General features: G+C 39.4%; 2 protein-coding genes across 2 annotated transcripts; one reads left to right on the plus strand and one right to left on the minus strand.

Moving 5' to 3' along the window:
* Positions 1-571: 571 nt before the first annotated feature.
* LOC111568590 (uncharacterized) lies at positions 572-26,592 on the minus strand. Its single transcript, XM_055014662.1, is given in 10 exon segments — positions 572-1,152; positions 1,155-2,093; positions 3,702-3,977; positions 6,572-8,263; positions 10,148-10,443; positions 19,739-19,853; positions 20,110-20,308; positions 21,918-21,923; positions 22,897-24,170; positions 26,356-26,592. Coding segments are annotated over 10 exon segments (4,923 nt in total). The 5' UTR covers positions 26,402-26,592; the 3' UTR covers positions 572-1,072.
* Positions 12,441-15,768, plus strand: LOC111568582 (zinc finger and SCAN domain-containing protein 21-like). Its single transcript, XM_023270289.3, has 2 exons — positions 12,441-12,696; positions 14,022-15,768. The coding sequence occupies exons 1-2, from the start codon at positions 12,555-12,557 to the stop codon at positions 15,317-15,319; spliced, it is 1,440 nt and encodes a 479-aa protein (XP_023126057.2). The 5' UTR covers positions 12,441-12,554; the 3' UTR covers positions 15,320-15,768.

Raw genomic sequence — 26,592 nt, forward strand, 5'->3', positions numbered from 1 at the left:
AACAAACGCTGCAGGTTAAAGGCCACTCACCCCAGCCACAGACTGTTCTCTGTGCTGCCAGCAGGGCGGCGTTAGTGCTGCCTGAAGACAAACACAGAGAGGATGAGGAGCTTCTTCCCACAGGCTGTCCAACCTCTGAACCTGGAAAAATAGACTCAACAGACAATTAACGTGCAACCTCTGTTCAATATTCAACATCCATTCACTTTCACCTTATATATATTATTTGCACTACTTCACTTTGATTTATATATTTATTTTGCTCATTTCTATCTGTATGTATATACACACACATATTTCTGGTGTTTTTACTCGTTTTTCTTATCATTTCGGTTTGGAACAGGTGCACAATGCATTACACTGTGCGTTACACTATGTATAATTGTGTTTGTGATAAATAAAGGTCTTGAGTCTTGAGTCATACTGATTTAAACTACATTTCCCACAACCCTTGTTTTAACCTTGGACTATCCTGTAGAGAAGCTAATGCAGGTAGCAGCTCAACCACAGCCATAAATTCATGCATGTTGAATTTTTAAATTGAGCCGTCTTATAAAAAGCTGCAGCTGCATCCGATACAAACCAGAAGCAGATTTTATTTACTTATTTGTACAAAAAAATTGAAAAGAACCACCACAGAAATACATCAGATTTTAACAAGATGAACAGGACTGTATGTAATTTACACACGTGAACTTAATATGACATTTTCCATCATTGGAAGAAAATATACTGGCTTTCAAACTTCATGTTCAGACATTTAATCAGGTAACACCAGCGCAACATGGAATTAATTATGAGATCTTTCCTCAGAAGTATGAAATGTCTCTAATTCTCTTCCTTTTGCAAATGCAGTGTGCTTCTGTAAAAGTCACCATGTAGCCATTGGACAGTTTGACATCTTCAAACTGATTGTACAATCTGGCACAGATGGAATCCGGATTTTAATGCAATAAAGTCACATGATCGTTGTTTAAACACAGCTTGTAGGCGCCTTTGTTCTGAAATACCTACTTTTAACCTTAATAAATTCTTACGTTTTTCAAGCTTGGTTCCCACAGATGTCTCAGGACTACAATTTCTCACCTGTGTGAGTCCTTGTGTGACTCTTCAGTGTGGATGCATACTTAAATCGTTCTCCACAGCTGCTTCAGGGTAAGGCTTTTCACCTGTGTGAGTTCTTATGTGGCGCAACAATTGGCCGCGTTGAGCGAAATTTTTCCAACAGTTTTCACAAGAATACGGCTTCTCACCTGTGTGAGTTCTCATGTGGCGCAACAAATTACAACTTTGACTGAAGCGTTTACCACACGCTTCACAAGAATAACGCTTCTCACCTGTGTGAGTTCTCATGTGGCCCAACAAATGACCACTTCGGCTGAAGTTTTTACCACATGTTTGACAGGAGTATGGCTTCTCACCTGTGTGAGTTCTCATGTGGACCAGCAGGTTATCAGTACTTCTGAAACTTTTGCCACACATTTCACAAGAATATGGCTTCTCACCCGTATGGATTCTTTTGTGATACTTAAATGATGACACCTCACTGAATCTTTTCCCACAGGTGCTGCAAATGTATGGCTTCTCACCTGTGTGGATTCTGTAATGTCTCTTCATTTCACAGTTTTTCTTAAACGCTTTTCCACAAACGTCACACTTTACTTTCTTTTTCCCTGTGTCAGTATGACAGTGACTCTCTGACATGGGAGAGTTTCCTACATGCATGCTTCCTTCCTGGTCTGGGCTTTCAGCTAAAGAAGAGTTGTGAGAGAGCAGCTGGTCACTGTTTGGTTCCGGTTCGCTTTGATAATTGTCGTCGTAAGTAGGAGTCACCAAAAATGTTTCAGTCTCCAGTTTTAATATAAGCTGCTCTCCCTCTTGACTGGTGCAGAGTTCCTCCTGGCTGGTGCAGAGTTCTTCCTGTTCCTCTTTAATTTGTGGGAGTTCTTGGTCCTCCTGGTCCAGACTGGTGCAGAGCTTCTCCTGTTCCTCTTCAATTTGTGGAAGCTCTGTGTCCTCCTGGTCCACACTGGAGTTTCTCTCCTGGTCAACAAGAATCTCCTCCTGCTTGCAGACATGCTGCTGTGGGAGGCCTGGGGAGACAAAGGAACACAAGAAAAGGGTACTAATACAACGATAGAAAAACAAAGGTGTGAACAAGTATTTTCTAGTTTAAATCATTAGCAGGATGTTGCAGAAATGTGACAAATCATTTGGTTGTACCAACGTGTGGGGCTCTTGAGTTCTGACACTCTTGTTTGCAAAACATTCAGGCAGCAGCCTCCTACTTTTAGTTGGTGTTCTTCATCACAGTTGTCAATTAAAATAAAAAACAGCAGGTGAAGTTTGCTGTCGTCCACCAACAGTAATTCCATGACGTCAATTAATGACAGCGTACTAAGCGGATGGATTTATAATTAGAATTTTATTAATACTTAGAGACATCATAGGAGAAGTGATACAAGCAGCTCCACATATATAGGTATTTTTATGCACATATTAGTCCGTAATACCACAGGATCAGTAAGGATCCAATGCTAACAGCACTGAGTATTTTTGTGCATATTATACAGATATATTTGTTAGCTATCCAGTCAAATCTGTTGGACAAAAAAAAAGGTGCCATTTTGAGCCTGGAGTAACATCCAACCTGTCAGGACATTTTCATTTTGCTGTTGGTAGGTGCATGAGAGAATGACCGATATTATTGGTCAGCTGATACTAGTATATAACAGATATACATGTTTCATATGTTGTCCATTTATTTTCTTTATGCACACCAGAGCACCAAAAAACATGCTTGGGGTAATTTAGAATTGGTGTCTTCTCAAAGTATGTCCAGTAGAGCAGCTCTAACTCCATTTACAGCGCTGTCTGCAGCACATGTAGCAGAGCAGACTGTGCATCACAGCCGAGCAGAAGGTAGTGTTGAGTTAAGCAATGTCTTCAAGGTAAGTCTGTGAAATATATTGCTAGAAATATAATAAACAACGGCTCATCATTTGCCCTTGCCAGTTTAACACCAACATACTGCGTGTATATTTATATATTTAAAGAATACTGGCCTATGAATTGGAATTTTCTACCCAGGAAAAATTCAATTGATCAGTCAGGCTCCAGATCACAACTGGCTTTAATAATCAGCAAAATTAAATCTGCTGACTGTGTCTGATTGAAGTTGAAAGCATTATTTTGGTATTATGTGCTTGCAGCCTGAGCATGTAATCACAGCTGAACTCAGGCTAACATGACTAGCTTTGATATGAAGATCCTCACATGTGCATGGGACAGAATAGGCTGGATTTCAAACATCTAATCAATGAATTCTTAAAAACAAGAAGTCTTTTGTATTTCAAATTTGTAACAGCAAGTGACTGCTGAGATGATTCTAGCTCTGGCATTGATTAGACAGACTGGCCACGGTGGCTAAGCTAACCACAGGAATGTTAGCATGGTTGAGCACAAAAATTCCAAACGCTATAAATACTGTCCTGTTTTCTGTCAGCTGGCCAGCTTTTCATCGTTACATTCAACACTCAGCAGTTAGCTTTGTCAGTTAGCACCGCTAGCATGTTAGCTGTCAGTCTGTGCTCTTTGTTAGCTCCCAGTTCCACCCCATGTTTCTGAACTCTGTCGTGACTTTATAACTCAGTCAGTTCCTCCGTTGTCTTATTAACTCAGAGCATCACAGTTTCACATACCTATAGTGTGTAGCGTTATTCCGGGTTTCCAGATGTTATCCAGCAGTCTGCGCTGACGATCGATCTCCTCCTCGTACTGGACGATGGTTTTTTCAAACTCTGCGAATATTTCCTCAGCAGCAGCAGTTAGTCGATCGCTGATCAACTCTCTCAGATACCGAACCGAAGACATCGTTGCTTCAACTACTGAAATATCTCCTTGCAACCAGATAACACAGCCGTCATTTAAAAACTTCCACACATCAGTAAAGCTAACGCTGCTAGCGCTTTCAGTTTACTTCTTCCGGGTGTCTTCTTCTTCGTCGGCTTCAAATAAAGTTTGCAGCAGACTTGACACAGAAGAGGCATGCTGCTGCCCTCCACAGGTCATTTGTAGAGTTTCATTGACACCCTCACCTCGGGCTGACCACAGTGAGTTATGCATGTGTACGTTTTGTACGGATACCGAATCACATGACCTAAATATCTAGCGCCCGCCGTTAATTGATGGGACTCGGAAACACCTGCACAATTTAATCAATTGTTCCTTGTATCGTTTCCGATAACGGCAACGATGGATTTGTAGTAGGATCACAATCATGTGATCGTCAGCAGGCAGCTGACAAAACGTTCACTTGATGTCATAGTTACGGTGACGCCGTGCCAGCTGCTATATCTCGCATAGGGAAATCCTTGAACAATCTGTGGATCCAGATTATAAGCTGCATCACTGCCAAAATCTAATGAGGTGGTCGTGAAAATTTCATCCAAATCTGATGGTCCGTTTTTGATTAATGTTGCACCCAGACAGATTCACAGATTCACAGACAAACTCTGACACGTTCCTTGGTGGAGTAATGATCGAGTTACTTATTTATGTTGTTTCACAATGTTCTGTGTTGCGCATTGATTTCAGTGAATGACCTGCTTACATGGGGCTTCTCTCTGTGGCAGTTTTCCATTAAAGTGTGATTCACAGTTGTTGCCCACAGGAGCTCGGTTCTTCTGGGGGCTTGACAAATTTCTACTATTAGACCTGGCTTCGTCTCTGCAGCACAGAATGGTCTGACTGCACCTCATCATCATTCTGCTACAAGTAAAAACAGTTCTCAGCTTTGTTGGCACTTCTTTAAACCAACCACAATCCTATTGGGTGGAACTAAGCCGGGGATGCAGTGACGATGTTACTGCAAAAGAATAACAAGGGAGTCGTTTTTTTCCCCAAACATTTAAACAAAAAAAATGGTAATTTACCAAAAAACACAAAATACAAATTTACTGCACAACCCAAATCCTCTGCAAAACTTTTTTTTAGCATGTAGATGGCACTTGGAGGTTGTTAGTTTTGTTTCCCGTAGTGGACGACTTATACCAGACTAAACCCCACCTTTTAGTGCCATCCCAGCAAAACAAGGGAACATTTGAGGAACATAACTTTCCTCCCAGCAATATTACAGGGAATGTTTCTTTACATCCACGAAACAGTTTCTTTTGGGGCACCCAGATAGCTTAACTGGTTGAGTGGGTGACCCATGAACTGGGTTATATTCCCCTACGCAGCAGCCTGGGTTCAATTCCCACTCATGGCCACTGCAGAACTTCTCCCTACTTTCCTGTCTGCCTCTCTACTAAACACTATCAAATAAGGCCAAAAAACCACATTTTCTTTTGGTTAAAAATATGTTATGGGTCAATAAAGAACTGGCGGCTAAAAACCCGACCCTTCAGTCCTGCGTTCGCCTCACCATCCTATGCAGCAGCTACCACTCAGTACTCCATAGTCAGGGTGGTGGAGATGGTTTCTCCAGTTTAACACACTGCTTCCTTCACTCCTCTCTCAATGCATCTGTCTTCTATTGACATTGTTGTCTTCGAAGGAGTGTCCCTCACCCTTTAGATGCAGGCGAACCAAGAACAAGCTTTGCTTCTTTGTCCTAAGCCACTTTTGTTGTATATATTTTTTAGGGTGTGTTTATATAGTTTATTTTTTAATGCTGCTATTCAGAGTACTAAACTGATTTTCATTGTTTTCTGTAACAGTGACAATAAGGATCTATTCTATTCTATTCTATTCTATTCTATTCTATTCTATTCTATTCTAAAAGCTGTGACCCCAATGACTGTCAACACCAACACAAGGCAATATTTTTTTCAAAACAGTTTAAAAAAAAAAAAAAAAAATCACATTTACATAAATCTCCCTTGAAATCACAGAATCCTATTTTTTTTTCCAGTCCACTGCGACATTAAACCACATCAAATGTTCCCACAAAGCACCGGAGATAATTTTCAAACATGACACATTTAATGATGGAAATAGCAGTCACTGATTGCATTAAAACAACTTAAAACATTGCAAAATCACACGTTCTACAGAGAACAGTAGAAGCAGTGAGGTACATTTTAGATCCACTTTCAAAGAAGAAGTAATTTTTTTTTTTATAGCAGCTGGTCAAAGTGAAGTCACTTCATCTTGACTCTTGGTCACTCCTACATTAGACATTACATCTCATAAGTGCTTTGGAAATTATAGCTGTCAGCTAATCTCAGTTTAAATCCAAGATTTGTCAGTGTAAAATATTTAGTATAAATGTGATTAACAGAAAATTAGCTGAATTAAATTACAACCTGAAGACTGATCTTATTTAATTGTTTAAATTTGTAATTTGTTTGCCATTTAGATGTAATCTGGGGCTTATGAGGAAAATGATGCTGTTCTTAGAGGCTTAGTTACTTCCCACTCCTATAAAGACAATTACTCAGTAAAGGAGAATTGCATTGATAAAACTGCATCATATCACACTTAAACCTCAATGTTTAAGTGAGCTGCAACTTTAAAAACATGTCTAACATTTTATAATGGAAAGATATTCTTGCTATGCTGTCTCATATGTCGTTTATCTTTTCAATAACAAAAGGAGAAAAACTTGTTGCATTTTTCTGTCTAGACTTTTCACCCATGTGAGTTCTCATGTGGACAGCCAAATTATCACTTCGACTGAAACTTTTCCCACATGTTTCACATGAATATGGCTTCACACCTGTGTGGACTGCTGTATGCTTTTTAAGAGCCGATAACTCAGCAAATCTTGCCCCACATATGTTACAGAGGTAAGGTTTCTCACCTGTGTGTTTTCTCATGTGACTTTTCAAAACTGATGCAAGACTAAATCTTTCTCCACAGGTGTCACAGGAGTAAGGCTTCTCACCTGTGTGCGTTCTCATGTGAACAGTCAAGTTACTCTTTTGAGTGAAACTTTTTCCACATGTTTCGCAAGAATGTGGCTTCTCACCTGTGTGGACTGCCACATGCTTTTTTAATGCTGATAAGTCAGTAAATCTTTTCCCACAGGTGTTACAAAGGTAAGGCTTCTCACCTGTGTGGGTTCTTATGTGAAGCTTCAGGTGAGAGCTAAAACTGAAACTTTTCCCACATGTTTCACAAGAATGGGGTTTTTCGTTTGTGTGAGTTCTTATGTGATTGTTCAGTGTTGATGCATCTGTAAATGTTTCTCCACAGGTGCTGCACAGGTAAGGCTTCTCACCTGTGTGAGTTCTCATGTGGCGCAATAAACTACCACATTGAGTATAACTTTTCCCACATATTTTGCAGGGAAACGGCTTCTCACCTGTGTGAGTTTTTTTGTGAATTTTCATTGCTGACATCTGGTGAAATCTTTTCCCACAAGTGTTGCATTCGTATGGTTTCACATCTGTGTGGAATCTCATGTGGACCGACAATTGATCGCTACTTCTGAAATTTTTCCCGCATGCTTTGCAAGAATATGGCTTTTCGCCTGTGTGAATTCTGATGTGGACTTTAAGGTGAGCATTACAACTGAAACTTTTTCCACATGTTTCACAAGAAAATGGCTTCTCACCTGTGTGGACTCTTTCATGTAATTTCATAAAATAAATTTGATTGAATGTTTTTCCACAATAGTTGCAAGCATATGGCTTCTCGCCTGTATGGATTCTGTGATGTATTTTCATTTGGTAATTATCCTTAAAGGCTTTTCCACAAACATCACACTTTATGGACTTTTTTCCTGTGTCAGTATCACACTGACTTTCTGAAACAGGAGATATTTCTACATCGTTACTGTGGCTGCTGTTTCCATGACGTTTCTTCTTTGACTCCAGCTCCACAACTACAGGAGAGTTGTGACAGAAGAGCAAGTCGCTGTTTGGTTCTGGTTCACTGTGGTCAAATTCCTCATAAGCAGGAGTTACTTTAAAGATATCAGTCTCCTGTTTCAGTCCAACATGCTGTTCCTCTTTAATGTGAGGAGGCTCTAGGTCTTCCAGGTCCAGACTGTTGCAAAGTTCTTCCTGTTCCTCTTTAATCGGTTGAGGGTCTGGTTCTTCCTGGTCCATACTGCTGCAGCGTTCCTCCTGTTCTTCTTCAACCGGGGGAGGCACTGAGTCAGTCTGGTTTAATGTGCTGCAGAGGTCGTCCTGTTCCTCTTTAATCTGCTGAATGTTTTGACCCTCCTGGTCCAGGCTGAAGATCCTCCCCTGGTTACAGAGCTCCTGCTCAGTAAGAACTTCCCCTTCTGTACAGACATATTGCTGTGGGAAGTCTGGAAGGTCAAGAAAAAGTTTAATAATGTGATTATGAACACATCTGAGCAAATATATTCCAGTTTTTTCCAGGGCGAGAATTTTGCTCATAAATGAAAATGATATTTAAAGAGTGCAAACGTGGTTAAGCATACATTTTACATTGTTTACAATTAAACAACTTATTTCAATTAATCTATTAGGAAAAAAATGTTCTGATATTCTGAAAGTCTTGTTATTGACTGACGCTACCACCACACCCTCCTCCTCATATACAGTATACTGCAATCAATTTATTCTGCTGTTCAGATGTAAGAACATGTTGGATATGTGATATAATATTTTAATGTCCTGCTTCTGTTCAATATTCACCAGGACAGAAAATTCAAACAGGTGTTAAAGCATTATCACATGAGACACCTTCTGTTATTGATTAAACAGACTGGGTTGTTATCTGGGTTGTGAAACTGACATGAACCTGAAAAGGAGCATACACATATTAAAAAAGCACCTAAACCTTGTTGGTATCGCAACTGGCCCTTTATTAAATCAGCAACGGGATCTGGAAAATAAAACAGTGCAATATCAAGCAGAGGAAAAGAAGAACAGGGAGAACCATTATTGTTACCCCTTGTGTAGCTGGAGTGGCTGAGAAGCTTAGAAGGATTTTCTCCAAACATAACACAGTGGTGCACTCCAGATAAAGTCACACTATGAGGCAATAGCTGGTTAATCCTGAGGACCAAACACCAAGACACAAACTGAGCAACGCAGTGAGAAGTGCACAGACCTAAACATGGAGGAACTAAACAAGCACTCCAATAAACACGACTCAACACATGGGGTCAAGTCCTCGGGACAAGACTCAGGAGTTCACCTGCATCTGAAGGATAAAAGACATTCCTTTAAGGATGGGAATGTCCACCTTCAGGACAGAGTAGGCAGACGGTCTGAGAGCAGAGTGGAGGAAGCTGGAACATCTACACAGGTGACGTGAATAACATCGGCCATCTTGTTCTAATGCAACGTTCTGCTGGGAAACCTTGAGTTCTGATATTCATGTGGATGTTTGACACGTATCACCAACCTAAGCATTGTAGGTCAAGCAACCCCAAACCCACTAACCACCCCATTGGAACAGCAACAACCTTGATGCCAGTTGCCCTCAGCAGGAAAATCCACCCTGACACACCGCAAAAACTGCTCAGGAGTGACCAGGGAACACAACAGATCTAAGGTGTTCACCTGGGTTCCACACTCCCCAGATCCAAATCTTACTGAGCATCAGAGGGATGTGCCTAATAAGCCTGATTTACATAGATCCCACTTCCCAGTGGGAAGTCACTGCCACCATCCCCAGAGGTCCTGGTTCCATGGCCCACTGGGTCAGAGGAGTTTAAGCAGCATAAAGGAGACCAACACAACATTAAACAGGTGGTCATAATATTATGCCTGATCAGTGTATCTCTAAATAGAAGACGAGGCCTAGGACACCCATTACCACCTCCATGCAGCCTGGAGAGTTCATTCCAGAAAGTTTCACATCATTAAGACCTGGAACCACCTCTGACCTGTCAGTTTCACAACCATTCACAGCTCGAGGCTTGTCTGCTTTGGCTTGTTAATGGATGTTAGCCACGATAACAGAAATCCGGAACTCCTCAGCGGTCAGTTCGAACCGAAGACGTCTCCTGGATAAAGGTGAAACGTCCCAAGAACCGATAAAGCAGCTGCGTTTTGCTGAATCTCTCAGAATCACAACAACCTGGACACTGACGTTAGCTCTGTCAGCTAGCTCAGTTAGCATGCTAGTCTTGTCCAGTGTGTTGCCTCTGTAAGCTCCCAGTTAATGTCATGTTTCTAAAAGCTCACTTACACATCCAAAGCATCCCAGCTGTACATACCCATCGTGTGTTGTGTTATCTGTGGTTTCCAGATGTTTTCCAGCAGTCTGCGCTGACGATCGATCTCCTCCTCGTACTGGACGATGGTTTTCTCAAACTCTGTGAATATTTCTTCAGCAGCAGCAGTTAGTCGCTGGTTGATCAACTCTCTCAGATTCTGGACTGAACTCATCGTTGCTTCAGCTGCTGAGGTGTTGATCTGAGCTTCGACAACACAAACCTCCTCCACACCACACATCAGTGAAGCTCTTCTTCTTCTCCTGATCAGACTGGAGGCAGCAGAGGCGCCTTGCTGCCTCCGCAGGTCAGTAGTGGAATTACACCGACGTGGTTCAATTTTGTCTATTTACCTTTATGTAAATCAGATTGAGATTTCTAATCATATCTTGATTAAGTAAAGGTAAATAAATAAATAAATACATTACATTTATTTACTTTTATTTAACGAGGAAGTCCCATTGAGACTAGAGCTCTCTTTCACGAGGAAGACCTGTGAGAGATACAAAATTCCAAAGGTATATAAAACAAATGCATGATACACAAATAAACAATAAAACAGACTGACTGCTATGCAAGGGCATCCCTCCTTCACTGCCTTCTTTATGATACTCTTAGACTCATTAATGGATATGAATGTGTCAGAGTTTAAGAGTTTTCTGAAGATATTTCCATGACAGTGATGCACGATAGGAGAACTATCTGATACTAATTCTAACTCAAATCATCAGTTTCTGCTCCACCGTCCTTTATTTGACTGATTTTTCTTTTTATGGAATAAAATATGGATTTTTTTTACAAAGTTACTTGTGAAATTTTACCTTGATAAATCAAAAATGTTTTCTTTTAAACACACGCCAGTCCGCTACCAGATCATTGTTAACACATTGAAATTTGTGGCTCTTTCAACAACAATATCTCAGGAACAATTAAGGATAAGACCATTTTTCGTGATGTAATTATTTTACAATCTTCAATATTCGAAAAGTAGATTAAATAATTTCTGATTATGGATGAACTGAAATATGATGTACTTGGATAGTAATCCAAGTACATCAGAGGTCTGGAGTTTCAAAATGATTTATCTTTATTTTTTATTTAACGTCAAAGTTTAATGTCTAATGATACCCTCAGTGTACATTGGCATGCATCACAGTTTCACACTTTCAAATTTGTCCTTTTTCCAGCATTTTTGAGCCTCATAACTTTATAATTGCAGCAGACAGACACATGGAATTATCAGGGTTGAAAATCTTTGTGTTCAACACAATTCTTTAATGTGTTAATTGATGTGTTTTCTGATAATTCACCAGAGAAAACCTTTTTTTTAAAAGTGCATTTTGGGTAAACCTTTAAGGGCTAAATTTCTAATATAAACATATTTTGACACTTGTGAATGCATCTTCTGGCTGTAAAATGGAGAAGCAACTTTTGTGTTCACATGTTTTATAGAACAGTTTAATGTCATTGATCTAAGCAGTCTGCAGCATCCAGAGCATGTTTGTGACTCTTATAATGTTCTAATAATGTTTACTTCTTGTTCCGTTAGTTTGTTCTGTTGGCCAGTTTTTGTCCTCAGTGATTTTGTCTAATCTCAGTACCCAACTCTGTCTTATCCACGGAGCAGGAAGATGATTGTGCAGGAATTGTCAACTGTTTTAACTCCCTGAGTAACTGAAGATGTTTGCATTTTGCAAGTGTCACAATATGCCTAATAATAATAATAATAATAATAATAATAATAATAATAATAATAATAATAATAATAATAATAATAATAATAATAATAATAATAATAATAATAATAATAACTTAATAATAATTATTGATAAGTACTTTACAGTAGACAAATATCATATAAATAATGACAAATAATCGTTAAAAAATCCAAAACATGCAATAAAACAACTGTTAAGTCCAGACATTTTTTTCTTTTCCATAAAAATAAATGAAATAAAATAAAGTAACAGCTGTTACACAACCACGTGTAAAACGGGGTTAAGTGGAAATTCTAACATGTCGATATATATAAATGACTTATTGTACAACAGATGTGGTGACTTTATCAAAAAACTAAATTAAATTCAGCACAACTGCAATGTAAAAAATGCTTTTAGTTAATTTGTTTTAAGCACATGAATCCATTTTCTTTTCTACAAATCTACTTTTGTAGTCACGATTCTTTTGTTTTAGAGGAATACAGAATTAATATTCCAGTTATGGAATAGAAGTTGTACTGCGCGGAACCGAAGCTAACTGTTGTCTTCTTCCGGAGCTTCACGGTGTGACACCAGGCGGAAGCGAACGACGAAAACAAGCCAGCGGCGTCAGCTTGACTGATGTGTGGACTGAGCTGGAAGAAGGTTGTATTGTCGTTTCTCAGATCAGTATTTCAGCAGCTGGACTAAGAATGTCTTCGGCTGAGTTTATTATCGAGCAGGAAACAGACGAAGAAGAAAAACTCGGAGTCTCCGAACAAACCATCGTCCAGGACGAGGACCGTCAGCGCAGACTGCTGGATAACATCTGGAAACCACCGCTACACACAACAGGTACGTAGAGGTGTGATGGTCTGAATGAACTAAAGAATGAATAAGAATCATGTAGGATCCTAATCAGAGCCCTTTTTATTTCTAGTGTCTGATTAATAAAATAATACAGTATTTCTACTGTCAGTTATTATTCAGAAAAAAGGAACATAAACGCATTTATTTTTAAAAGCAGAAACATTTAGCTATAAACTGGCAGTATGTGTAAGACACTGAAAGGGAAAGTCAGTGAACTTGAAGAGTTTTGAAGCAGGTTAAGTAGAATGGTCTGACTGTACTTCATTATGATTCTGCTATGAGGAAATATCTGCCCCACAACACACAAAAACAATGGCAACATACAACCAGCAAATCACTCAGGTAACTGAATTTCTGTATCTTGGTCACAAACTGTCACCAAACAATGGAATGGTGGCTGTACAGCATCGCATCGCTTAAGGTTGAGCAGCTTTCAACAAAAATGAACAAGTCCTAACATCAAAACGAGTTCCTTATCATCTGAAATCCAAGATCTTTGACACTTACATCATGGCAGTTGTGTTAAACAGTCTTGACTGTGTTAAGGATGTCAGAACCACATCATGAGACTTATGACTGACAAATGCCTCAGTGACCATATTCCTATCAATGCACTACTCACTACAACCAAACTGAAGCCAATCATGGAGAAAAGGAGTTGCTTTAGTTGCTACGTGCTGTAAAAATACCCACCATGTCCATGTTGCACTTTGTTTAATACACGGACCAAACTTGGTCACTTTGTTAAGAAGTTTGAAAGAAACTGGGATTACTTTTGGAGTTCTACCACTGACTCAAATAATCCCTCTTTTATTATTTAATCTTATGTTGGAATTTCCAATTTTGCACTTTATACCATATGTTAATCTTTTTAGCGACACACAGTTTGTCAAAATAAAATGAACTTTGCTCTTTTTTGGATTAAAATGAATAGTTTAGTTTAATCGAAGTGGCAAAGCAGTCGATAGATCGATAGTAATCATGAGGCGCAGCCAGACCATCCTCCTCAGCATTGATCCAGTGCTGTGGAAATAGATCTGGTCATGAGAGACCTAGATATGATGGCATTTGTATGAAAAACTCCATCAGTGCCGCTTTACATGTATTAACATCTGATAAATCATTTAATTTATCCTGTTTATCTGCCCATTAACACTTAATGTAAGTAGTTTAGAACACAGAACTGCGCAGCAGCCTAATCATTTGAAACAATGTGTGTTGTGTCTTGTACTTGTAGCATTGCAGCTATTTGCATGTCTGATTTTGAACTATGCTAGTAACGTTTTTCCTGCGTCACTTTGTCCCCCCAGACAACCCACAGCACATCTGTAAGAAGGAGGAGTTTCTCTCTGACCAGCAGCCCTGTAACCAGCAGAGGAATGGTCTGGACCAGGAGCACCCAGAGCCTCCACAGATTAAAGAGGAACAGGAGAAATTCTACACCAATCTTGACCAGAAGGATCCAGAGCCTCCACAGATTAAAGAGGAACAGGAGGAATTCTGCACTAAACTGGACCAAGAGTATCCACATTCTCTACAAATTAAGACAGAACCAGAGGACCCAGAACCTGCAGAGATTAAAAATGAGCAAGAGGAACGCTGCATCAGTCTGGACCAGAAGGAATCAGAGACTCCCAAGATCAAAGAGGAACCGGCGGAACACTGCACCAATCTGGACCAGGAGGACCTAAAACCTTTGCAGATTAAAGATGAACAGGAGGATTTCTGCACCAGTCAGGAGGAAGCACAGCTTGCAGTTAAACAGGAGATAAACATCTGTATCGTGACTTCTGATTATGAGGAAAGTGACCATAGTGAACCAGAACCACACCATGACAAGCTCCTCTTTCACAACTCTCCTGTGGCTCAAAGTCCAGATCAGCAAGGAAACAAGGTTGTAGACTCAGAATTAAGTAGAACTTCACAACTCAAGACAAAGAAAAGATATCGCCGAAATAGAATTCCCAATGTGGACAACTCTTCCATGTCAGAGAGTCAATGTGATGCTGACGCAGGGAAAATGTCTTTAAAATGTGATGTTTGTGAAAAAAGTTTTCCTTATAAATCTAAACTGCTTATACATCAGAGGAGTCACACAGGTGAGAAACCATATGCCTGCAACACGTGTGAGAAAAGATTTATAAACATTGCAAATTTGAAAAGGCATGTGATGATTCACACAGGTGAAAAGCGGTACTCCTGCAATACATGTGGGAAAAGATTTAGTCAGATCGATGTATTTAACATTCACATGAGAACGCACACAGGTGAAAAACCATATTCATGCAACACTTGTGAGAAAAGATTTAATGGCATCGGTAATTTGAAAAGGCATATGATGATCCACACAGGTGAGAAGCCGTATGCCTGCAGCACATGTGGGAAAAGATTTCTTTGCACATCAAAGTTAAAAGCACACCTGATGATTCACACAGGTGAGAAGCCATATGTTTGCAACACCTGTGGGACAAAATTTACTGAGCGGTCAACCTTGAATGGTCATTTAAAAATCCATACAGGTGAGAAACCGTATTCTTGTCGCACCTGTGGGAAAAGATTCAGTCGAATGACAAACTTGAGAAGGCACCAAGGAGTTCATACGGATTAAAAGTTTTATACTACAGAGAGCTTTCTGACTTTCCCACACTGTGGGAAACCAAATCACTGCACTACCTGAGAACGAAATATGAAAAATGTATCCTTTTCTCCTGAACAGCAAAGACCCCTCAGCTTTGTGTTTTCCATGTATGCAGCTTATTGTCTGTGCTGATTCTCAGTCATCCAGGTCTTGGTAATCCTAGGAGCTTCAGTAAAAAAATCACTCGACTTCTCCTCAGCCGTTTGTTGTAAAGGGAGGGAAACCCGTGGATTTTCAACTGAATCTACATGTTTCAATAAACAAAGGCGAAACAAATAAACACCACTTGTAGATGACTTGTTTTGGTTCATATTGCTATAAAATAGCAGACTCTGGTTAAAACATTGTAATAAGATTATTCTTGGAAAATCTGGAAATTCTTTAAGCTGAGCAGTAAAATTAAATTCCTTGAAAAGTCACTGCATTGTCCTTGTAAATAATTCAGACGTTTTTATCTTTTCCAAGTCTTAAAAATAAATAGTAAATAGTCTGCACTTTTGTTGCGCTTTTTTTTCTCCAATTGAAGAAAACTATTCACAGTTTGCGTAGAAATTTGATAAATATTACCTTTTTTAAACTGTGCTCTGGAACTATACTTCTGGGAACCACGGATCTGGAAAGGTGACACGGCTCCGTTCATGCTCATAATAACTAAACTGAAGCCTTGAATCTCTGACAGCAGTGTGGTAAAAGTAGATAGATTATCAAAGTGGATTTGAGTGCATCAGTTTTGGACGTTGTTTTGTAGAGATGTTCATGATACTAAACATTTAAGAACTTCAGACTGATTCTGTTCTACAGGGATAAACTGACAACAATCCTTCCACCTGCACGTTTGGGTTCAGAGTGTGTTCAGAGATGAGTTCTGGATTCCTACTGCCAGAACTTAGATCAGGCACAAGGTGACAGAATCCTTTGCAGGAATAACCCCCTAATCTGTCCTCTCGACCTCTCTGCTCCCAGTGCCATAAAGGAGCAGCAGATTCACCCAAAACGTTAACTCAGAGTTTTTAGAGGTTTAATCAACAACCAGAGAGAAATTTATAGTTTGATCATATTTAATAAATACATTTAGTAAATACTTGGTTGTTTTGTACTCCTGGAATGAAATGCGCAATAAAGGTTAAATAACTTCTTTTTATTTTTTTTTAAGATAGAGATGTAAAAAAAATATGAACGTGGCTTTAGCCGTTTCCTCAGTGTTTCTGTCGGATTTTTACAGTGTGACACCGGGCGGATGTAAACAAACAAAAGCCTCCAGCTGCGTTAGCTTGACGGATGGTGGACTGAGCTGGAGGAAGGCTGTGCTGTCGTGTCTCAGATGAATATTTCAGCAGTTCAAGTTAAAATGAGTTCAGCTCAGTGTTTAGGAGAATTTATTAACGAGACACGAACTGCTGCTGCCGAACAAACCACCGTCCAGGACGAAGATAGTCAGCGCAGACTGCTGGATAACATCTGGAAACCACAAATAACACAACACACAACTGGTATGTAGAAGTGTGATGGTCTGAATGAACTAAGTAATAAATAGGACTAATGTAGGATCCTGTTAATAGTGCTAAAATACACTTAACTGGGAGCAATGGTGGAGCCAATCTCTATCTATCTATCTATCTATCTATCTATCTATCTATCTATCTATCTATCTATCTATCTATCTATCTATCTTTATCTATCTATCTATCTATCTATCTATCTATCTATCTATCTATCTATCTATCTATCTATCTATAGTCTATCTATCTATCTATCTATCTATCTATCTATCTATAGTCTATCTATCTATCTATCTATCTATCTATAGTCTATCTATCTATCTATCTATCTATAGTCTATCTATCTATCTATCTATCTATCTATCTATCTATCTATCTATCTATCTATCTATCTATCTATCTATCTATCTATCTATCCATCTATCTTTAGTCTATCTATCTATCTATCTATCTATCTATCTATCTATCTATCTATCTATTTATCTATCTATCTATCTATCTATCTATCTATAGTCTATCTATCTATAGTCTATCTGTCTATCTATCTATCTATCTATCTATCTATCTATCTATCTATCTATAGTCTATCTATCTATCTATCTATCTATCTATCTATCTATCTATAGTCTATCTATCTATCTATCTATCTATCTATCTATCTATCTATCTATCTATCTATCTATAGTCTATCTATCTATCTATCTATCTATCTATAGTCTATCTATCTATCTATCTAATACAATTTAAATTACATGGGATAAGTACATGTAAGACACTTAAGTCAGAAGTTTCCTTGTTGTGCTCAGGACTCCCAACATCCATCAGTTTCTCTCTGTTGACTGCTGGTTCTCGGTCAGTCTTATATTGTTTACGTTTTGTTCCACTTCTTTCTGGAGCTCCTCAAAGTTGTTTTTCATCTGTACCGTCTTCAAGAGTCTGTACAAGTCCTTCAGCTAAATCACAGCTAAACCTAAATCACTTTAACAAATAAAAACACGTGCAATGAGACTCTTGGTTTACAGTTTTTAAAAAAACAACAGAAAGGTTTTTGCACATTTCAATGACAATAATAGGACATAGTTAAATTGCTTCAGAATCAGCCTGGACATTTTCTGGACGGTCAGAGCTACTCAATTATATGCAGCTGGTTGTGCTGGTAAAATACATGTGTGGAAATAAATCATTGCATTAAAAAGTTCTGTCAGAAAAGAAATGGCAGTTACTGGATGTAACTCGCACTGCTTTCTAACAATCTCCACTATTGGTTGCGTCAGGTGGCCACAGCTGCAGAAAGAAATTACACAAAGGTATCTCTTTTAGAAGTAGAATTATTCTGCATTAATTCTGCATTATGTATAGAACAACAGAGGGAACTGACTGAACTATAGGATTACTGCAGAAATTGAACAATAAGATCTGAGCCAATAAAAAGCAAAGAAGATGATTCTTTGTATTTAATTTAATTTCATATTTCTTTGTGTTTCTTGCATTCCCTGTAAGCAGCATGCCGTCTGTGGATTAATTGAAGGCTTTTTAAATGAGAGAACGATTTTAGTACTTTGTCTGTTCTGAATCCCTCAGATCTCTTTATGTTTTCTGTTCAACTGATGAAAGTTAATAAAATAGATAACTAAAACTATAAGGAAATCTGTCAGATAGTAGCACTGCTACCTTATTTGGATTTTCCTACCTCTGTTGGAGTTGAAGGAGGAAAAGACAGACTTATGAGACAAACTGAAACATTGATTAATGTGGAGCAAAGCTTGGATCAATGATCAGAACCTCTTAGCAAACATGAAATGCATAGCAACTTTTATTTGCAGACCATTTTCCTTCAGGAGAAGAAATTCTGGTTTGAATTTAGAAAAAGATGTCTTCTGTTCAGCACATTACAGTGTCAAAGTCTGTTTCTCCATCAAGATGCATTTTCCTTTACCCTAAACTGGTTTGCTGGTTTGACCCGCTCTTTGTGATTTAACTGTTAACTGTGACAATCAGCACAGACTAAAAGTCAATCACACCCAAATAGTTTGTCACATTTGCACATTTTAAATTTCATTTTAATATGTCAGCAGCGTGCTTGCATTGTAGAGCCCTACTAATGTTTTGAATTAGAATATATTTGTTTGGGTGTGTGTTTTTGATTAATCATATTAATAACCTTTTTCTATGTCTTTTTGTCCCTCCAGGCCTCCCAGAGCAACATGTATGTAAGGAGGAGGAGGATCTCGCTAACCAGCAGCTCTGTAACCTGGAGAGGAACTCCAGTCCGGACCAGGGGGACCCAGAACCTCCAGAGATTAAAGAGGAACAGGAAGAACTCATCATCAGCTTTGATAAGGATGACCCAGGGTCTCCAGACATTAAAGAGGAGCAGGAGAAACTCTGCACCAGTCAGGAAGGAGAGCAGCTTGTACTGAAACATGAGATTGATATGCTAATAGTAACTCCTACTTATGAGGAAAGCGACCACAGTGAACCAGAACCAAACAATGACCAGTTCCTACCTCACAACTTACCTGTAGCTGAAAGCCCAGATCAAGAAGGAAGCAAACATGTAGACTCAGGATCAGCCAGAAATGCAGTGTTGAGACCAAAGAGAAGACATCACAGTAGCAGCAGTCACAGTAAAACTTTAGACAACTTTTCAGAGAATCACTGTACAAAGTGTGATCAGAAAGTTCTGAGACCGTCCCTGTTGCAAACAGACGGAACCCAGAACAGTCACACACATGCACCAAATACGAGCAGTGATTTGCATTTATGTGACCACTTGCAGGTTCCCATTGGTGACCTGGACCTCAAACTTGAGCAGAGAGCAAAAATACAATATTGTGTCAAGCTCGGTAAATCGGCTAAGGAGACTCTCAAGATACTTCAGAAAGCCTACGGCAAGGAGGCAATGAGCCGGTCCAGATGTTTTGTGTGGCATTCACGTTTCAAGATGGGCAGAACTTCACTGGATGACGACGGTAGGACAGGGCGACCGTCTACAAGTACGACTCCTGAAAATGTCCAAGAAATTGAACAAATTGTGCGTGAGGATCGTCGGCTCACCATAAAGGAAATTGCTTACATGGTCAACATGTCCTTTGGAACAGTTCAGGCAATCCTAACGTCCAATTTGAATTTGCACCGTGTTGCTGCCAAGTTTGTGCCCAGGCTCCTGACTGCTGAGCAGAAACAGCAGCGTATAAAAGTGTGCGACGATCTCCGTCAACAGGCCCAGGATGACCCAACCTTCATGTCAAGGATCGTCACTGGTGAAGAGATTTGGGTCTATGACTACAACACAGAAACCAAGCAGCAGTCTCCGAGACTGAAGAAGGCACGTCAGGTCAAGAGTGCGACTAAGAGCATGCTCGTGGTCTTCTTCGACATTCATGGGGTTTTGCACCATGAGTTCATCCCACACAGTCAGACGGTCAATGCCGAGATCTACTGTAACATCCTGAGGCATCTGAGGGAGAGCATTCGCCAGAAACGACCTAAACTGTGGCGCCATGGCAACTGGGTGCTCCACCATGATAACACGTCCGCTCACAGGGGTTTGGAAACGCAGGATTTGTTTGCCAACACCAACACAATCATCATTCCCCACCCGCCCTACTCGCCAGATTTGGCTCCCTGTGACTTCTTTCTCTTTCCCAAAATGAAATTCAAGTTGAAATGTTACCATTGTAAAACAGTGGAGGAGATTCAGAATGCGTCACAGTTGGTGCTCGACACATTTAAACAGCAGGACTTCCAGAGAGCATTTCAGACGTGGCAGGAGCGATGGCAGCGGTGTGTTGCTGCACAAGGAGACTACTTTGATGGGGATGGCGGCCAAATATAAACAAGGAGCAGTTTTTTGTTTTTTTTATAGACACAGTCTGAACTTTTGGATCGCACACAAGTAAAACATCTGTAAAATGTGACCTTTAAAGATAAGTGTCAAATAAAGCAACATGCGGATTACATCACACCAAACATCTTCACTCATTCAAATCAGCCAGTATCTGCATCACTCTTATGCTGTAAATAAGCAGCTTCTCAAAATTGGACACAAACAAATTTTATTCCTCACTTTCATAATTTTTTTTGTCTGTATAAACTTTATTTTGAAATACCATTTACACAATGTCAGTAGTATATTCTGTCATTTCAGTTCATATTCTGATATGTAACTCTTTTTTTTTTTTTTTTTTTTACTCTGCCTTAGTCAGATCTGAATTCTGATTGTAGCTGAGAAACCTTCTAATGCTCCCTGCCAACTGGAGTCTTTTCTTGCTTCAAGTGTTGCTTCAACGTTTTTAAATCCATTTTTCCACTTATTGTTTCAGGTTTTAGAGGTGACTGACAAATTTTGGAAGATGTGCGATATGGTTTTATAAAAGATGCTTCATAAACAAGCTTACTGTTTTCAAAGAACATCGATACAAAGAATATTTTTCAATGCTTCATGTTCAAACTGATGGACTAATTGATTGTTGTGACATAATAAAATGCAAGAGGTGTTTTAATGTTGCAAGTCTTTGTTTTGTGACGCACTTTGATCAAACAAAAGCTAATTAATGGAATTGGACTACATAAGAATTTATCTCATGTAAAAGGATTCTAAAAGTGACCTGTGGAGGGCAGCAACACACCTCCGCTGCAAACTTTATTAGAAGACGACAAAGAAGGAGACACCCAGAAGAAGTGAAGTTAAAGATCCAGCAGTGTTTATGTTATTGATGTGTGGAAGTTTTTAGAGACGGTTGAGTTGTCAGTAGTTGAATTAAGGTCTTCAGTGCAGAATCAGAGAGAGTTGATCAACGAGTGATGAACTGCTGCTGCTGAGGAAATATTCAGAGCACAGAACCAGACCTTAAATGTTGTCTGTTTTGAGCTGCAGGTGGTGCTGTCGGCCACTTCTACTGTCTACAGACGGCTTCCTTCATCCTCTCGATGCGTCTGTCTTCTCTACATTGTTGTCTTCAGAGTCCCTTCTACTTTAGATGCAGGGGCTTCATTTATGTTGCGCCATCTGTTGGATGAGAGGTGAAACCAAAAACAAGTTCACTTCCTTTGACGGGAACACTTACCATGACCTGATGACAGAGAATTCACAGACATAAGGTAATGTTTTTTGGAAACAATCAAACACAGATTATAAAATGACATTTTTGTCAATAAGTCTCAGTTTCCCCTCAAATCACAGCATTAAAATTTTATTTCTAGTCTACAATGATATTATAATACATTAAATTTCCTTAAAAAGCACCAGAGACAATATTGGAATGTGAAAGACTCATTGATGAAAATAGCAATTATTGATTGTGTTAGCAATAATGCAAAACATCGCAACAAAGCAGGTTTAGTTCATTCACTGTCATTCTTAAAATCTACAACAACAAAAACTCCTTTCACTTCTACAACAGAACTTTCCACAGACAACAGTCACAAGCAAAGGTAAGTTTAAGCTTCACACTTAGAACTGCAGTGGTACGAGCCCAGCTTTGCTCTCAACTCTCATCCAGTTCACTGTTTTCAGGGGGGCGGGGCTTGTAGGAAGACATAGAGTTCAATGTGACACCAGCAGAGACAATGGGTTAACTTTTCATTCCGTCTTTAAGTAAAAACAGCATTTTTTTTAGCAACCAGTCAAAGTTGAGATGTTTTTCCACATACAGTGTAATGTATACGTACAAAAATGACAGCTCTCAACTGAATCTAACTGCACTGCAGTCTAATATTTACCTGTGTAATATAGTAAAGTAGATGCACAAAATTAAATGATAAAAAATACAAAAATCTCTGAATAGTTCTTTCTGAATTCAAATAAATGTTCTTGACATATTGGCTCATATGTAATTCACTGTACCTACAAAGAAGGCGAGAAAATTGTTCCATTTTTCTCCAACCATGTTTCAGAGCTATGACTTTCCAGCCATGTGAGTTCTATGTACAGTCAAACTACCACTTCAACTGAAACGTCTCACAGATGTTTTGCAAGATGACAGCTTCTCACCTGTGTGGTCTGCTGCATGTTTTTGTTTAAGGTCTGATAACAAATCTTTCCTAAGGTTTCTCACCTGTGTGCTTTTTCATGTGACTTTTCAATATTGATGTGTGAGTAAATCTGTCCCCACAGGTGTGACAGAGGTAAGGCTTCTCACCTGTGTGAGTTCTCATGTGGACTGTCAAATTATCGCTTCGACTGAAACTTCTGCCACAAGTTTCACAAGAATATGGCTTCTCCCCTGTGTGAGTTCGCATGTGGAGCAACAAATTACCACTTTGACTGAAACTTTTCCCGCATGCAGTACAAGAATATCGTTTCTCACCAGTGTGAGTTCTCATGTGGCACAGCAAATGGCCTCGTTGACGGAAACTTTTCCCGCACATTTCACAAGAATACCGCTTCTCACCTGTGTGAGTTCTCCTGTGGCACAACAAATTAGAACTTAGGCGGAAACTTTTCCCACATGTTTCACAAGAATACCGCTTCTCACCTGAATGAGTTCTCATGTGGTGCAACAAACTTCGACTTCGACTGAAACTTTTGCCACATATTTCACAATCATACGGTTTCTCACCTGTATGAACTCTATAATGATTCTTCATTTGATAACTATCTTTAAAAGCTTTTCCACAAATATCGCATTTTACTTTCTTTTCACCTGTAACAGTACTACAGTGAGTCTCTGACACGGGAAAATTGTCTACATGTTTGCTTCCTTCATCATCTGGGCTCTCACCTACAGGACAGATGTAAGAAGGGAGCTGGTCACTGTTTGGCTCTGGTTCACTGTGGTCACTTTCCTCATAAATAGGAGTCACCATAAAAGTATCAGTCTCCAGCTTCACAACAAGCAGCTCTCCCTCCTGACCGATACAAAGTTCCCCCTGTTCCTCCTGTTCCTCTTTAATCCACAGAGGCTCTGGGTCCTCCTGCTCTAGACTGGAACAATGTTTCTCCTGTTCCTCTTTAATCTGTGGAAGCTCTAGATCCTCCGGTTCCAGACTGGTGCAATGTGCCTCCTGTTCTTCTTTAATACAAAGAGGCTCTGGATCCTCCGGCTCCAGACTGGTGCAGAACTCCTCCTGTTCTTCTTTAATCCACAGAGGCTCTGGGTCCTCCTGCTCTAGACTGGAACAATGTTTCTCCTGTTCCTCTTTAATCTGTGAATGCTCTGGGTCCTCTTGGTTAAAGCTGATGCAGAGTTCCTCCTGTTCGTCTTTAATTTGTGGAAGCTCTGGGTCCCCCTGGTCCGGACTGGAGTTCCTCTCCAGGTTACAGTGATGCTGGTCAGCAAGAACCTCCTCCTCCTTACATACATATTGCTGTGGAAGGTCTAAAGGGACACAACAAAATAGTCAGTCATGGAAATCTGCAAATAAGTACATACAAGTTAAAACCACTAGCAACATGTGTAAATAATTCACACCAAACTACCTGAGAGCACCTGTTTGAGTGACTCTTAATTTCTGGCACTTTTATTAGCAAAACGCAGTGTATGAAACAGGCAGCAGCTTCCCACTTTTAGTCTGGCTTGATGGTCACTGTTGTCATTTGAAACAGCAGGTCAGGTGTTGCTGACTAATGGTAACTCCATGACTTGAACTGATGACAGAACAAAGTAAACCTTTGCTGTTGTCGGGTTGATGTCTGTAATTTGGACAAGATAAAGGCTTCAACACAATGCTTTTGTCTGTGTTCAGTTAAGATTGTTAATGAGGCAGGAGAAGAATCACTCTGTAACACCAGGATGCATAACATGGAGGGTTCAGTATTGTTGGTACTCTAATTATTCTGCTTACTGATTTAAATTCTTTGAGTGAAAGACAGTTAGGGCTGCTACATTAGTAAAATCCTGCTTGTACATAAATGCCCGAGTAACACTTATCTAACGATATAACAGTCACAGGAGATATTTTTCTGCATGGCAGAGCTAAGGTGTTCACCTGAGTTCCACACTCCCCAGATCCAAATCTTACTGAGCATCTGTGGGATGTTCCAGTATAAGCCTGATCTAGGAAGGTTCCACCCTGCAACCACAGAATTCCCTGCCACCATCCTGGTACCCCAGGACATCCCCAGAGGTCCTGGATCCATGCCCCACTGGGTCAGACGAGTTTTAGCAGCATAAAGGAGGCCAACACAATATTCGGCAGATGGTCTTAATGTTATTCCTGATTGGTGTATACAGTGGATGTTTCACTAAACTGTTTACAAACTAATGCAACTGAAATTTATCAAGGATGTCCAACCCTAGAAAAATGTAAATAAAACCTGGGTATTATTTCATGTAAATCATTTAAACCTGTATTCATATGAAAATATCATGAAAATAGCAGAGATGTTGAAACTAAAAACTGTAACTGTTTATTGAAAAATATCTTCTTATTTTGAAATTGATGTTAGCAACATGTTTACAAGAGCTGCCACGATGAGTGGGCATAATCAACACCCAAAATGTGTTGATATCAATATTTTAAAGTGCAGCAAGTTTTTTAACTTCAATTTAATAGAACAATCATTTTTCTTTACTTGGGCTGTGTAATTGTTGTGTCATGACTTCATTTGTTTTTGGCTGCAGTCATTTCATTAGTCATTAGCTGCTGTTTCTATGCACAACTAGCTGAAGACAAAACATACAGGAGGCACTTCACATCTGTAAGCTTCTGTCTGTGCTCACATACAATGCTAATAAATACAGCTGTTCTCATTTCATGTATATCTGTTGTCAGATAATAAAGACTATATATTAACTAAGCTGCTGCTCTGCGGCAAAATTCCTGACTTTATAATGTTATCTGTCTGAAAAACTCACCTTACACAGAAGTTAAAGTACGCTGTGATGTGAATTCAGCTAGATTTTCATAAAATTTGAAACAGGAAATGAGTTGCTTCAGGTGCTCTGTGCTTTTTAACCATCTTAATGGGTAAAACAGAACCTTGGAGCTGCTGTATTTGACCAAGGTGTTGTGGTACCTGATGGCTGAAGGCATCAAGGACCTCCAGGAGACAAGATGATCACAAGAGAAGTAAGGGCTTCATTTTTTATATACAAGTCATCCATAAGTGATGCTAATTACAAACTAAGGAAGGATACTGGCCATATTAGAGGCTAAAAATTGGATAAAATACAATAGTATTGCCTATAATCACCCTCCATCCTGATTACACTATAAACTGAGACAACGTTGAAGTTTCAGAAAAGACGCTCTTTAGCTGTGACCACAGACGTGCATAAACTAAACAATACAACTTTAACATGAAGCACAGTATTTGGCAGATGATCAGTATTCGACAGATGATCAGTATTCGACAGATGATCAGTATTCGACATCACACCAGAACTTCTGCTGTTACCCACAGCAGTCAGTCTGAGGGAAACGTGAATGGGTTTAATGTCACATGTTCACAGATGTATTCATGCTTTTTGTTGCAGTTGGTGTAACTCAGAGCTCTGATTAAGATCCTATATGAGTCATGTTCATCTGTTAGTTCATTAAGATCATCACAGTTTTACATACCAGCTGTGTGTAACGCTATCTGTGCTTTCCAGATGTTATGATCCATCTCTTCTTCGTACTGGATGATGTTTTTTTTTTCAACAGCAGCAGTTTGTATCACGTTTATCTCCTAAATGTTGAACTGAAGACATTATTACCTAAACTCCTGAAATATTACATGCGAGACAAGACAGTCATCTTTAAAAACTTCCAGACATCAGTAAAGCTAACGTAGCTAGCGCCCCGTCATTGTTTACT

The sequence above is a fragment of the Amphiprion ocellaris genome, chromosome 10 (genome assembly GCF_022539595.1).
Source record: "Amphiprion ocellaris isolate individual 3 ecotype Okinawa chromosome 10, ASM2253959v1, whole genome shotgun sequence".
In the NCBI taxonomy this organism is placed as follows: Eukaryota; Metazoa; Chordata; class Actinopteri; family Pomacentridae; genus Amphiprion; species Amphiprion ocellaris.

Bases quoted from the DNA above. Each gene is read 5' to 3' on its own strand.
- LOC111568582 (XM_023270289.3), top strand. From the start codon at position 12,555: ATGTCTTCGGCTGAGTTTATTATCGAGCAGGAAACAGACGAAGAAGAA. The intron at 12,697-14,021 runs GTACGTAGAGGT...TTGTCCCCCCAG, and splicing joins ACCACCGCTACACACAACAG to ACAACCCACAGCACATCTGT.